Consider the following 15,931-nt stretch of genomic DNA (forward strand, 5'->3'; position numbering starts at 1 on the left):
AGGATATAAGACTGTGTTAAATGACATCACAGGGATGCAGAATGTGGACATTTTTACAGGATAATTAATCTGTTTTTTTCTACAAATATCTGGTAGATGTAAGACTTGGCACAGTATGGAGGAGAGGCATTTGACCAATTAGAAAAAATTGAGAGATGTCAACCAAATGCAGTGTAGGGATCTTGGTTGGATACTGATTCCAGTAAACAATTGTAAAAACACGTTTATCGCACTGGGAAATGTGAACACTTGATTAGATATTTTATGACATTAAAGAATCATTAATTTTTATTGATGTAATGAATTATATGTTTTATAGAAGAATCCTTTTGCAACTCCATACTAATTTCCAGATAAGTGATATTTGTAATTTTATCTAAATTTATTCTGTTGGGAATAAAAGCATTGTTTTTCAATTGATTAAAGTTTGCTTTTATAATTATTAAATTTGTTCATTTTATTATGATTATATTATTTCCTTATTTCTTGAATAGGCTATAAATGATAGTTCTGATTTTTATTGTTTAGTGTTCTAATTTTTGTTGCTTTTTAAGTATTCTGTAATTTTTAAAATTTCTTCCTTTATTTAATGATTTGGAATGGTTTTTCATGTCCAGGTGCTTGGGTTTACTGTTGTTTATTTACATTTTTTTTTAATGATTTTCTAACTTTATTTTCTTCTAAACAGTGAGTAAGATATTAGCAGATTCTGCTTTGTGCTCTATTGATGTTTTCTTTGTATATTAATTTATAGTCCATCTTTGGAAATGCTCCTTGGATTCTTGGGAGGGAAAAGGTATATCTTTGTAGTCTATATATGTGTCTTCAGTCATTCATAGATATTTATTTCAATTATTTATTATTCATACTTTCTATGATTCTGTTTATTTTTACTTGGAGACAGTGTATCATTGGCCAAATACAGTTGTGTTTCTGCCAAATTTCCGTTTTATTTTATTTTTGACTACATATTTTAATGTTATTTGGCATGTCACAATTTATGATCAGACCATTCATTATCTACTCATCATGGGTTTCATCTTTGTTCAACATAGGATTCCTTTTTCTAAAGAATGCTTTTTGCATTGAATTCTGCTTTGTCTAACACTTACTACTGCCATTCCCTCTCTCCTTATTTCTTAATGTTATGCCCTGTGGTTTTTTTATTTAACCTTTTTGTTTAAGAATGCCTCATGTAAACAGCATGTATCTTAATTTTATTTTTTGACTAAATCTAGTAGTCTTTCCATTTTAGTACGAGCTACCATTTACTGAGAAGCTACTTACTGTGTGTCAGGGACTATGTCAAGTAACTTTCTGTGTATATTTTCTCATTTAATCCTTAGAACAAATCCAAGATGATGACCCTGTTATCACTATTTTAGAGATTAAGCTTCAGAGAGGTTAAAAACTTACACAGGTTGATCTTACTCACTACATGTTTGCTGTCAGAACATTTCTCTCTCAAATCCTAACTGTAAGGCTAGTAGGTGTACATAGCCCGTAATGAATTTTCCATGTTATTCATCTAAAGTGCTCTGCCAGATTGGGGCGAGATGTGCTGCTACTTGGAAAGAGGACAGTTTATTTCTGAAGAAATTAAAGCTGTCTATAGTTCTTCCATTACCAAAACAGTACATGAGAAACTATAGCCTCAATGGCTTCATGTCTCAGAATACAGTAAAGCTACTTCCTGTCCTTTTCTCCTTATATTACTATGATTTGTTGTCCCTGATTAGATGGTAGAAAGAAAGTCACTGATTAATGTTACGGATGCACCAGAGGCTGTTGCCACTTGCCCAGCTGCATTAGAAAGCAGCTTCCTCCCAGTGGCAAAGAGGCTTTTCTCCTGGTCAGCTATGTCCAGGTGTGTCTGCGAGAATGTGTGGAGTGGGTGTGAATGAAAATCTACTGCCTTCCTGTTTGGCCCTACATTTCTTCTTTATGATCATGCCTACTTTTGATTAGTGGCAATTCCTCTAGGGATGTGGTAGTTCACAAGTATTCCTAATTTCCTATGCTGTTACAGCTCAGCACGTTTGTCTGTGTTTCATCAACATTTCAGTGGGAATGTAAGGTTGAATAAATTAGTTGCTAGTAGTTTATTGTCATCTTAAACAAGAACCTTTCAGAGCCAGTAGACTTTTCTTTCTGCTTTTATAGAGCATGAACTATGTATATAAGGGACAGGGATATTAAGAAATAGATGAGATGTGGCCTGGAATTTTTGCTAATAGCTTACCAATATATTTTCTAAAGATGTCTTCTGAAATTAATGAGTGCCGAAAAATTGAGACCCTTGAAAATATGGATCTGGATTTTGATGATGACGTCACAGAACTTGAAACTTTTGGAGTAACCACCACCAACCCATCAAAGTCACCAAGTCCAGAAAGCACTTCCACAGTACCCAACATGACAGATACTCCCACAGCCCCCAGCGTAGCAACCACACCTGTGGCACCAACTGCACCAGACATTTCTGCTCATTCTAGGAGCTTATCTCAGTTTCTGATGGAACAGTTGCAAAAGGAAAAACAGCTGGTGACTGGTATGGACAGTGGCCCTGAGGAGAATAAAAATAAACCTGATCAGACATTTGTACCATGTGATGAAAAGGTGTCAGATAATTCTGACAAGTCTTTGATACAAGATGGTGACTTGAAAACATCTGATGCCGTACAGTTAGAAAGTTCTACAGAAAATGAAACCTCAAATAAAAATGATATGGCTAATGATAGGGCAAGTGCCGATGAAAGACTAAATGTTCTGGAGAACACAGACAATTCGAAGGAAAAGACTGTTACATCAGAAGCAGCAAAAACTGAAGATACAATTCTTTGCAATAGTGATACAGATGAAGACTGTTTAATCATTGATACAGAGTGTCCAAAGAATAGTAATGAAATGACAGCTGATGTAGGTTCTAATTTAAGTTGTAAACCAGCTAGCCCAAATGCTCCCTCAGGGCAGGCTTCTATAGGAAACCAGACTAATACTACTTGTAGTCCCGAAGAGTCATGCGTTTTAAAGAAACCTATCAAACGAGTATATAAAAAATTTGACCCAGTCGGGGAAATTTTAAAAATGCAGGATGAACTCTTAAAGCCAATTTCCAGAAAAATACCTGAATTGCCTTTAATGAATTTAGAAAACTCTAAACAACCTCCTGTTTCCGAACAACCCTCTGTTCCTTCAGATGCCTCTAGTTGGCCCAAAACTGTGTGGCCTTCTGTGTTTCAGAAGCCAAAAGGACGTAAGTAAATATTTACAAAGAACTTTATATTAACTGTTTTGTCTGTTCCTTGTCCTTTGATTATTCTCCCTCACTTTCCCTTTGTTGTAACCTGATTTATAATCTTGATATAGTCATTGATACTTCATTTTTTAATGTACTGATCAGTATTTTAACTTCCAAACCGTCTTTCTAAATATGTACCCAAATTTGTATGGATTTTTGTAATCTGTGTTCATCCAACACGTACAGTGGCTACCAAGCTATAGGTAATGTAGTTTGCCAAACTGATGAAGGAAAAACGCATCAAAAAAATCATAAATGTTTACTAGTCCAAAATTTATTCTTGGTGTTAGACTGTAATTTTGTACTTTTTCTTTCTTTTTTTTTAATTTTTATTTTTTTAATTTTGTACTTTTTCATTTTGTGAAAGAGATATAAAGCTGTACCTCAGCTCTGCCTAGATTAGGAATAATATTATTTTTTAAAACTCTTCTCACTTCATATGTTGTCTCACTAGTTCACACTTTATCTAGGGTTAGGTAAGGTAAGTAGTTAAAAGAAGGAGAACCTTAAAGCTTTGATTGCAGCTCTTGCTGCAGTTCCATTAAAAGTAAACAGAAATGGTAATGTGATGGATGGTCACCTCATAGGAAATAGAATGTTAAAATTGATAGTTTAAAAATAGATAATTGAATTGTTGTATCTTGGATTATGATGGATAAAGGGTTAATGTATTTTAAAATAAAAATGAGAAATATAATTATTTTTGAAGGATTGCCATATGAACTTCAGGACTATGTTGAAGATACATCAGAATATGTAGCTCCTCAGGAAGGAAATTATGTTTACAAGTTATTTAGCCTGCAAGACCTGTTGTTACTTGTGCGATGCAGTGTCCAGAGGATAGAGACCAGACCGCGTTCTAAAAAACGGAAGAAAATCAGAAGAGTAAGTTGTTACTTGGGGAGTTAGGATGTGGTAGCGTAAGTAGATAATCAGCAAATATTTAACATGCCGTTGTTTTCAAGTGTAATTTTAAATCGTTGATCACTCTTATGGTAGTGTTTTCAGGTTGAATTTTTTATAAAGTGTTTAGTTGAATGTAATAGCCATGAATACTAATAAAGTACTTGCATGAACTATATAAAAATGACACCATCATAGATTTGACCTAGACTGGCACATACCATATTTTGCTATGTATAATGTGCACTTTTTTGTCCAAATTTCTAAGTGAAAAAATAAGGATATGCGTTATACATGGGTGGTACTAATTTTGTATCTATATAAATGTTTTTAATTATTTCATTTATGCTTATGAGTTAAAAATGTAAATCTAGAAATAAATAATGATATCCGTATGCAAAATAATACTCTGGAATATGATCATCGGTTTCGATGAACTTGCAACAACGAGGAGTTCTTGGCCTTCTATGATGCATAAATATCGTAAATTTGTTACAAGTACATAAAAATTTCTCGTACCTTGTGTCTGTTCTTGTGTTTTGTAATTTGTTATATAAAATTTCTTGTACCTTAATATATTAAAGAGTAAATGCTACAATTCCTTTATAATACAAAAAAACAAGTACCTAAATGTAAACAAATAAAAATTTTAATTAAAAAAATTGAAACGAAAGATTTTTTTCCCCATGAAAGTTTGGTCCAAAAATGTGGGTGCTCATTATACATGGGAGCGCATTACACATGGCAAAATACGGTATGTTCCTGCTTTCTCTGTGAATTTGGATTTCCATTATGACATATTAACCGGTTTTTCTCTTATTTTGGTTATCTTCTTGACTCATTTTAGAAGTCCAAATTGTAAGAGGTAAGCTTTCCCACACATTTGAAAGGTCTTCCCAGGATTGTTAGAAGAACAAATGTCTTCCTTTGTTTTTCACCTGTTCTTGCTTTTGGGGGTTGATGTAAATATTTTCCTGTTAAAAAAGTTTTTGCTACAATTTGAGTAATTGGCTCTTTAAACAGTTTTCCATATTTGATATTTGAAATTATCTTTCATATTATTTTGTGTGTGTGACCACCAAATTCTGGAAAATAAAGAACTTTATTTTTTTATTATATTTTATGTTATAATTGCTTATGTAAGAAATAGTGAAGTCTTTAATTTTTTAAGAGAATTTTTTCTATTGTGTATATTTGTCATAGTATACTTTTTTAAAGAAAAGTTTTGATGTCTGTCTTTTGCTGTCCTACCATCCAATAAGAATACTCAGTGACCACTTTATAATGTCAGTGTGTTTTGAGTTAAGGATCAGGTTAATCAAGAATTGTGATTCTCCCCCCTCACCAAAAAAAAAAAAAGTTGTGATGTTCCAGCATTGGCCCTTGTGGATCAAGTCCCTTACTGCTGTTTTATCATATTGAGGAATAACTGGAAGAAGCAAAAGAAGTGCCAGCCTTTTCAAGTTGCTAATACTGTGTTTCCCTGAAAATAAGACTGGTGTTATATTAAATTTTGCTCCAAAAGACGCATTAGGGCTTATGTTCAGGGGATGTCATCCTGAAAAATCATGCTAGGGCTTATTTTCTGGCTAGGTCTTATTTTCGGGGGAACATGGTGACAGCATTCTTACAAGTCTATCATGAAAAACTTGAAGGTTAAGTCTTCAAGATCTAGGATGTATAGTTTGTCTACCAGAATCCAATGGACTTGGTGGGTCTTTTGCTTGATGATACTTTTATCCTTTGTGAAATTTAAGGAAGGATGTGAATAAATTATTAAATTCCCAGTTCTCATAATTTGGTTTTCATTACTGGTTCAGACTTGAAATTTTAGAAACCAAATGGTTTTGAATTAAATATGTGGGGGAGGGTTTTTTTAATAAGAGAAAGTCAAGGAATAACAAAATACTATGTTGATATCAGTCTCCTACTAGATAAATACTAATATTCTCTGTATTAAAAGATTTTACTTTGCTAATTTTTTTGCATCTCATCCGTATTGAACTGTGATCAATGTAATGGCTGTAACATGAACATCTTAGACACAGGTAGTGTCAGTGCAATGGGTAATATTTTCAAGGTGTTTTTTTTCTTTCATTCTTACTTGCTGTCTCTGATTTATTTGGGTACTAACCTTATTTCTTTTACTTTCTACTCTGTGAACCCATACCACTTTGTATTGATCTGCGAGCTTACAACACTTAGGGATTATTGATTGGCACTGTCTCTTAAGTAAGAATAACCTAGAGATATTAATATTTTGGATACTGATTCAATTCCTGAATTCCTGTTAAGGACATTGTCACTCACTTGACTAAAGTGAAATTTGAAAATATCGAGACAAAAACCTTATAGGAGAGAATTCATTCTTCATCAAAATATATTAAAACAATCGTGCCCCAAAGAATATCTGAATAGCCTTATATTTCTGATTGTGTCAAACCCAAAGTAAAATTTAAAAGTTTTCAGTGAATGCTTATCATATTGCATCCATCATTATACGGAATAGTTTAGTGCACATCGTTTAAATCCGTTAGTAGAATGTATTCCTTTTGGGATCATGTTCTGTTTTTCTCTGTTTCTCCCAAATGTTTTATACCATAGAAACTCAATAAATAGGTATTGAATAAATGAGAAAAATTGAGGGGTTAGGAAAGAGGAGCATGTAGTTAAGAAAGGGAACTTTAGGGAAGTTGAGGCACTACTTTGAGAAATTTTTAAGTGGTACCATTTAAACTCTAAGTTAGAATGCATCCTCATTAATACTCCCTACTTAAAAACCAATTTGTTTAGGTAAAGGTTTAAAATACTTAAAAGTCTTATCAACCTCCGATGTCTAAGAGCCTCATCTCTCCTTTATTTATTTATTTTTTTGTTTCTTCGGTTTTCTTTTATTGTAGTTGAGATTTTAGTTTCCAATATCATTTATCCTTCCTCATGAAAACTGCTTAATACAAGCTGCGCATCAGGGGAGAACTTCAAACAGCAGCCAGTCTCAAATGATGGAATGAAATAGAGGGCTAATTTGGATCACAAAATGAGGCTGGAACGTAACAAAATCCACACCAAGTAACTTTGAATGATTTGATATTATCTGTTATTTTCTGTCTCAGATTTCCTAAGAGATGTATTCTAAAATGATATAAAAATTTAGATCCAGTCATTTTGAAATTTACTTTGGCATTCTGGGGCCAGAAAAAGTATCCTGAAAGTGCTTGAATATTAGGAAAGAATAGAATGTACCCAATGGGATCAAATGACAGGTTACTAGCTATGAAATATCTATGTATGTAAAAGTTTAAAAGGTTTATTTGAAAAATTGGAAGACAGAGAACCAAGAAAAGCTTTCACTTAAGGGAGAATCAAGGGAGAAAGGAAATAATAGTCTAATTGTTATAGTTTGAAAACTTTGTACTTAAAATTTCACTTTAATTTTGGAATACTAAGATAAAATATTCAGACTTTTCTTACCCAAGGCTTCCTGGAGATGGCAGTAGAATACATATAGAAATTAAAAACCAGATTCAGGACTCAGTTTTATAGATATGGCAGTATTATCAAAGAAAATCCTCCGAAGTATTTTATTTTCTGAAATAGTAATACTTTCTAATTTTCAGAACACTGGAATTAGCTATTAGCTATTCATGATTCAAAAAGGGGATCTTCATCAAGTATGCTTTTCCCAACCCTGCTATAAACTGGCAGTGTGTTCTTGAGCAAATTTCTTAACCCTCTGGGCCTTCATTTCTTTATCTCTAAATTCTATCTGTAATTATAAGCAACTGTAAATGCAGATTACCAATTGCTGAAGAATTATTATACAATAAAATGCTTTTAGCAATAAAATTATCCTAATAATACATCTTTTTTTTTTTTTTTAATTATTCGAAAAAGCACTGTGGGGGCCTTAACTGCTCTCAAGTTTGGCCCCTGGAACAACTTGTTAAAAATGCAAAACCCTAGTCTTCACCTCAGATTCTACATTTTAATACGAGCACCAGGCTATTCCTATGCACATTGAGATTTAAGAAACACTGCTTTAGAGTTTTACGACATTCAAAGGTAATCATATGAACTAAACTTATTTTTAACAGAAATTTTACTGGATTTAAATTGTTCTTACCACTACCATTGCGCCAAGCCCATTAAATTTGTCACTTTGTGAAAATCAAGAATTCTGAAACATTTATGAAATATTTTCAAGTATATAAATAGTGACAGTTAGTATAATTTCAAAAGTACTAACTAGCCATGTCACTCTAAGTTCCATAAATCAGGTGTTTCTCCTTCTGCAGCTGGAAATGAAGACATTGCTGTTAAGAGCAGAATTTTCTTTGACAGAACGTGAGATAACATGAGCACAGTGACCACGACTAACATTATTTCACAAGCATTTACTTCCTTTCATATCCTCCTTTAAGTCAGTAATGGGTACAGTCATTTTACTTAATCTATTTAGTGTCCTGACCAGTAAACTCTCAAGTGGATAATTTGCCAGGTACTTAGTGTCTGGAATAAAGCCTTTGTATTAATGAAGATAATGACGTTCATAGTTGTTAATGTAGGTATTAATGCTCATGCATTCATAGAATGAAAACAAGCTGCTCAGAGTATTGAGCCTTAGATAAAGTAATTAAGGCTTGAAAGGGGCAAAAAATGTGTACCTTTTTTTATCCTCTTGAAAATTATTAGTATGTATTTATTAGTCATTGCTTCCAGAATCTAGCTTTGAACCCTTGGGCAGTTGGGTATCATAGGCTGTGTTCCAGGGCTCCTGCTGTTGGTCATATGGGGGTGGGGGAGGGGGGGTTGCTGATTGGGGAGGGGGCTCAGGAGCTCTTACTCATCTACCTTTTGCCCCCCTCTACCAAGAGTTCTTTCTGTCTGTCTTTCTGTCAGAATCCTACTGTATTTAAAAGGATGAAATAAGATTACCTGAAAGCATTTTGAAAGTGACAAACTACAGTCAAATGTATTTGCTGTTAATAGTAAATTAATGGAACTTTGAAAAAGAAAACCTTGCATTACAGCAATTTCCAGTTTATGTTCTACCGAAAGTGGAGTATCAAGCTTGTTATGGAGCTGAAGCTCTGACTGAAAGTGAACTTTGTCGCTTATGGACTGAAAGTTTACTGCATTCCAACTGCTCATTTTATGTTGGTAAGTTATATAATACATACTTTTTAATTCTGTTATAAATGTGTCCGTTCTGTGCTTTGTTTTCAGTTTTCTGATTGTGTTAGCTTTCCTTTCTATTATTAAAACACCATTCTGACTGCAGTTAAATGATGGGATGGGACTAGTGATATGAAATGTTTTAATTTCCGTCTTATTCCCTGTCTGTTTCATTGTACATGAATGTCAACATAATCATTTTATTTTTACAATAATTCACTTAACAGTGTAATTAAAAATATAGATGTGTTTTCTAACGACCTTCTTTTAAAAATACTATTTAATTGGTTTAAGCATGTACTTTGAAATTTTCTTAAAATTGTAATGACTGTTTTTAAAATCTCAAATATTGATGAAATGGTTTTTTCACTTTGTCTTTATTTTGTTGTCTTTTGGGGAGATAGTCAGGGATTTAATTTGTGTTGATTGGGTTCATGTACAGTTAACAGATTTCACATGAAGAATTACTTGCTAATCATTATGGATAGTGATTAATATCAATACCATGCTTCTCACTCCATCCCAGCATCTCATGCTGCCCCTCCATTAAGTCATTTTCGTCCTTTGGTCACTCAGTGCATTGTTTTTTTGGGTTTGTTTGTGTGTGTTTTTTCCTACTCTTAAGACTTGTTACTTTCTATTTTATTGTTCTGTTTTATGCCGATCTTCCCATTAGACAATAAGCAGTTTAAGGTCAGAATCTGATGAAACTTTGTATTCTCATAGTGCTTAGCATAATTCTTGATATATAATAATTGTTATGAGTGTGTTTTTCTTGCTTAATCAAAAAAAAGTTATTCACTTGAAAATTTGTTTCGTGTTTTAGTTAAGCAGTATTTGGTCTTCATATTCTATGAGAGTAGTAATAAGATAATTGATTTATTCTCTCTGCTTACCCAAAAAAGAAGTGGCTAAATGCATTGTTTGGTGGTACTTAGCCGCCTCTTCCCCCTTCTTATTAGACACTGCTGGAAGTTTACTGTAGTAGTTTTGTGCCAGTAACCACGATTTCAGTGTTCCTCCAAAAGACCTCTTGCCGTGAAATACACCAGCAGTCTTCATGTAAGCACTTGAACGCAAGTGTCAGCCACTTCCATTTTAGGAAAGAACCAAACAAAAACTTACACTTGAAATCCTTTTTCAAGTACTGAGAGAGAATAGAGATTTATGACTAAAACGTGTAAAGTTTTTTTTTAAGTGCAGTTTAACAAAACAGCCATCACGTATGTGGCTTCCTTCATCTAAATTCTTAAAAGCCCTAAGTAATCATTGCCCTATGTGCTGTTTATCCTCAGCAAATCCTACCCACTTGTAAGCCATTCATTTTAATGTAACTCGGATGGTGTATTTGGTTTCTTTGACAACTGTTTGGTGAGAAACTTACGTTGTATTGTGTTTTCTTTGGGGATTTTTGTTTTTTTATATGGGGGTGAATATGTTTTGAAATGCTATTTTAAAAGCATTTATAGGTTTTGAGGGTTTTTTTTAATGTTGTTATATTACTCTTTTAATCTAAGAAAAATGTTGCAGCAGAAAGGGAATTGTAGGAAAAAGGGCTCCTAAGTAAGTTTTTATTACAGTTACTTTCTGGAAACAGGATAAAAACAGAAAGCAACAGTCAATTTATCATTTTAGTGTCTGGAATGACTGAATATAATTAAAATGTTATATATCAGATGTGACTATAAGGTAATATGTGAATCATTACTTAGTCTCTTTAATTTATAGTTATACTTGACACAACGTAGCCTTAGTGGTTTGGTTTGAAGGGAGCGTGCCCGTGTACAGATGGTCAAGACTTAAAGGAGATGTGTGTGAAGTACTTAGACATCTCACTTCAGAAGCATTTATTATTGCCCTTTGACATCCAACTAACAAGCTAATTAGAAATATTTTTACCTATGTGATACTTTGCTAGCTATGTTGTAGTATACACTTAAAAGCACTACTGTGTTTGTTTTCAAACAGTGTTTTTTATCCTCTCTGTAACATCAGCCTTCCTCCCTGTACTACTCCCCTCCTCCCAGGCTCTGAAGGTGTAGCTCATAGGATATTGTTGGGTATGTAGTTTTTCTCTTCTCCTTTTGGTTCATTATGTACCTACCACTCACAACCAAATTATATATTATATGATACATGTGAAATGCTCCATAATCATCCTTTATAAAGTACAAATGTATGTGAGTATGTGTGTGTATAAAATACTAAAGCAATATTTCTAAGGCTCACTTATGAGGTATGAAGGCTGCGGGTCAAGCACTATGTATCCATTCTTGTTAATCCTCACTGTTCCGTAAAATAGATGAAGTTTGTCTTTGTTTTACAGAGGAAACTGAGGCTTAGAGAGTTTATTGCTCAAGATTACATTGTGGGAAATTCAGAATTCGTATTCATAGCTTTTTTCTGATTCCACAGCCTGTACTTTTTTCACTATAATGAAATAGTGGGAAACATACTGAATGTGGGAGTCAGAAGATATATATATATATATATATGAGTACTTTATAGCTTATAGATCTTTTACTTTGGGTAAATCATTTAAGCTCCCTAGGCTTAGCTTTTTCATCTATATATAATGGATATACTAATATTTTTTCAGATGCTATATATACAAATCCTTTTTGTACTGTGTAACATATTGCCCCAAAAGTAGACTTCTCCTTGATGAAAGTAGATATTACAAGACACTGAAGTAACACTTTGTGTATTTTTGTACTGAGAAAAAGCCAGTTATTATCCTAAAATGTCGATGAAAAGATGGAAGATCATCTTTATGATACAAGAGTAAGAAAGCATTTCTTAAGCAACAATTAAAAGCAAATTAAAACAGAAAGACCGATAACTTCTCTATACTTAAACATAATTTTTAAAAATGTCTACATAGTACTCCTGTTATAAGATACTGTCAGTTGTAAAATATACTGTTAATAACGTTTTTCTCTACCATTTTTAACTTTTTAAGTATAATACACATTCATAAAAGAGAAAACTATATCAATACACAGTTCAAGGAATTACAACAAAACCAGCACCTTTGTAACTAGCACTCACATCAAAAAGTTGAAAACTACACCAGTGCCCTAGAAGACCCCTCACGACACTTCCCAATCATAGCCTTCTTCCTCTTCTCCAATGGTAACTGCCATCCTGCTTCTAGTGTAATAGTTTTGTTTTGCCTACTCTATACAAATGGAATCATAAAGTAAGAGTCTTTTGTTTATGCCTTCTTTGACAACATAGTTTTTTAAAAAATTTACCCATGTTACATATAACAGTAGTTTACGAGTATTCTTATTGTTTTGGCATATTCTTTTGTAAGAATATAATACAATTTATTTGTCCATTAACTTTGGGAACCTGTTTGAGTTGTTTCCTTTTTAACGCAACTAAAGAACATTCTTATAAATGTCTGTTAGTACAGCATACACATAATTGCTGTTGGGCATATACCGAGGAGTGGAATTACTGGGTCATAGGTTAAGCATACTTCATCTTCAATAGCTAATTCTTAAAAGTTTTTCCAAGTGGTTGTACCAATTTACCTGTAAGAGAGAATCCTCCCTTGCCTCTTCTACCTTCTGGTATTTGGCAGCAATCCTTTGTGTCCGTGGCTTGTAGATTCATCACACACATCCCTGCCTCTGTCATCATGTGCCATCTTCTTCCTGTGTGTCTCTTTCCTCTTCTTATAAGGACACCAGTCATATTGGATTAAGGGCCCACCCTCCTGCAGTAGGACCTCATCTTGATTAATTATATCAGCAACGATCCTATTTCCAAGGAAGGTCACGTTCTGAGGTGCTGGGGCTTAGGGCTCCAGCATATCTTTTGGGGGGACACAATTCATTCCACAACATGTTGTTTCTCTCTTCTTTTATATTCCATATTGTTTTATTGTATGCCAGGCTAGTCTTTCTCAAGGGCCAGATATTGTATATGAAAAATTATAGAGATAATACGAGAGCTAAAACGTTATCTTCCTCTAGACAGGATTACTTTTGTTTTCATTTGACAGGCGGCCAGCCACACTAGCAATGCTGATTCACTTTAATCCAGTTTCTGGGATTTAGATGACTTGAAGCTTGACTTTGGATGCTAGAGAGGCCAGTCTGTTTCCCTCTTTGCTGCTCAGGTGTTGCCATTCAGGGTCTATGTGGATTTGAGTTAACGTAGCCATGCTAACTCTGCCAGTCATCGGAAAGGCCTGCTTGCAAGGCTGGCCCTTGGCTGGGTCTGGGAACTGGCTTATAAGCAGTCCCTACACAGGTATAAGCCTTGCTCTAGCTGAAGGATAGCTTACTGTGCCTGCACTATTTGTACAAACCATGTGGCTTATTCTGAACATCGACTTTTCTTCTGAGAGTCTGGAATTGTATGTGCTAGGCGGAGGGTGCCTATATGACGAGTCCCCAATAAAACCCTTGAGTGCTGAGGATCTAATGAGCTTCTCTGGTGTACGAGAGAAGCTAGAGGAAGTAAGTGCATCTTGTGTGACTCCGGGGGAAAGGACTCATATTATTTTTAATTGTAAAAAATATGTAACATAAAATTTACCATTTTAACCATTTTAGTGTACAGTTCAGCATACATTGTTTAGTGTGCAATTCAGTGGTATTACCTACATTCACAGTACTGTGCAGCCATCTCCACTATTCATTTCCAGAACTTTTTCATCATCCCAAATAGAAACTCAGGAGAGGACTCTTGAGCCTGATTTCTTCTGGACGTCACCCCATTCACCTTTTCTTTTTGCTGATTTTCCTTTTGCTTTGTATCCTTTTGCCATAGTAAATCTTATCCATGAGTACAGCTGTATGCTGAGTCCTGTGATTCCTTTTAGAGAATCACCAAACCTGGGGACCCCTGACACAGGGTCCCAATGTAGAGCTTAAAGTTTTATCTCATTGATGGACCTTGAACTCCAGCTTTTGTTCCTCTAATCTTGAGAGACTGTTGAAAGTTCTAGTCCATTTCTTAGCCTCTCCATTACTTGTTCCAGATTAATAGACATTCCTAAGAGAAAAGCAACTCCAAATGCCAGGCTCATAATCCCTGGGTTTCTTTCTTCCTCTGATTGTTGGCTCCTTTACCCACACAAATATTACGTATATTCCCAATCCTTTTTCCTGGTTACCACTAATAAATTATGTAATTTAATTACTTGTGATATTTATTGCACATTTTTGTGTCTTTTGTCTTTTGTTTATTGATATATCCCAAGCACCCAGAATAGTATATGGCACATGGAGGTACTCAATAAATATTTTTAGAATAGATGAATTTGGCTTTGATAATTGGTTGGAGGAACAGTAAAAGTCAAGGAGAAGGGAAATGGTAGAAAAATAAACCATTGATTTATATACTTTATTCTTTTTACTGTCCCTAGATGTATATAAGATAAACCATTGGGATTTAGGAAGAAAGTAGAATGCATTTCTTTTTTCTCTAAAAAACTTTAAACATTTCTTATGTTAAGTATGTGGATTGACAGCTGGCACTGTCTTGCATGTTGTCATAGAGTTTTGTCACATATTATATGGAAAGTGTCCTCGTCTCCACGTTTCAGACTTCAGGGAGATAGTTGTATGCCCAACCCATTCCATAGGAGAGGCCACTGCCAGAGTTGGACCTCCTCAGGGAGGTTAAGCATGATTTTGTTGCCAAAACTGAAAGATGTGGTTTATTTAAAACAAAAACAACTCATATCTGTATACTTTAAAGACTTGGAATTAGCTTAGGAAAAAAGAATCTCTTTTAACATCTCCCAAAGAGCCTTAAGGAGAGGAGGACTGCAGCCCCTATCTTAAGGTTGTAAGATTAACATCAGGGAAGATGGACATTCACTAGTACAATTTCAGCAAAAACCTGTGTGTAATTGTTGTGTGGTATTAAAAACAATGTGTCATGCATTAGTAAGCCCAGCAATGAGTCACTTGTCCCATTTGGGTCTATGTGTCTTTGTGGGTATCTTTTTATTAGCTCTGACAGTCATTAAAATTGATAGCAAAATGAACTGAACTTTGAATCCATTCTTCAGATAGTTACATTTACACAGTATCAAACCATGATTTTTCAAAACACCAAAGCATATTTAATTATATATTGCACGTTATTTCATTATTTTAAAATGTTGGGTCTGTTTTAATTGCTATTAATGAACAGTTTTTAGTGTGTGTAGACCACTACTCTAAGCAAAAGAGAAAAGTAAAGCTCAGAACGATTAAGAACTTGCTCATAGATACACAGAGTTTATCAGTAGCAGAACCAGAATTCAGTCATAGTTTTAAGTGTTAATAACCTTGCCATAAAACTAAACAGGATTAGGGAAGGATGGGCTGGGGGTGTCAGATGTAGCAAAAGTGAAGTATTGTGTGTGTGACAGTATTAGTGTAACTTAAGACAAATGATTTATTGTGTCTCTTAGAAACTAGAATCTTAAAATCTTAATCAGGAAATTTTCAGGTGCCCATATTCTCTTTCCTGTGCACTCCTGCACCATTTAGTCCTGTCTCAGTTGTAGTCTGAATTTATCTCTCTCAACCATTGATTGCT

At 34.2% G+C, this 15,931-nt stretch overlaps 1 protein-coding gene across 9 annotated transcripts in view; it reads left to right on the forward strand.

The window, feature by feature from the left end:
- ICE2 (interactor of little elongation complex ELL subunit 2) overlaps positions 1 to 15,931 on the forward strand; it is a 52,685-nt gene that overhangs the window by 23,870 nt on the left and 12,884 nt on the right. For 5 of the 9 annotated variants that reach the window (XM_019748677.2, XM_019748675.2, XM_019748679.2 and 2 more), the window contains 4 exons: positions 755 to 796; positions 2,260 to 3,256; positions 4,011 to 4,186; positions 9,235 to 9,364. In XM_019748677.2, coding sequence (XP_019604236.2) covers positions 755 to 796; positions 2,260 to 3,256; positions 4,011 to 4,186; positions 9,235 to 9,364 — 1,345 coding nt within the window. The other 4 variants (XM_074327648.1, XM_074327650.1, XM_019748678.2 and 1 more) reach the window with 2 other exon arrangements.

Source organism: Rhinolophus sinicus, linkage group LG03 (genome assembly GCF_036562045.2).
Source record: "Rhinolophus sinicus isolate RSC01 linkage group LG03, ASM3656204v1, whole genome shotgun sequence".
In the NCBI taxonomy this organism is placed as follows: Eukaryota; Metazoa; Chordata; class Mammalia; order Chiroptera; family Rhinolophidae; genus Rhinolophus; species Rhinolophus sinicus.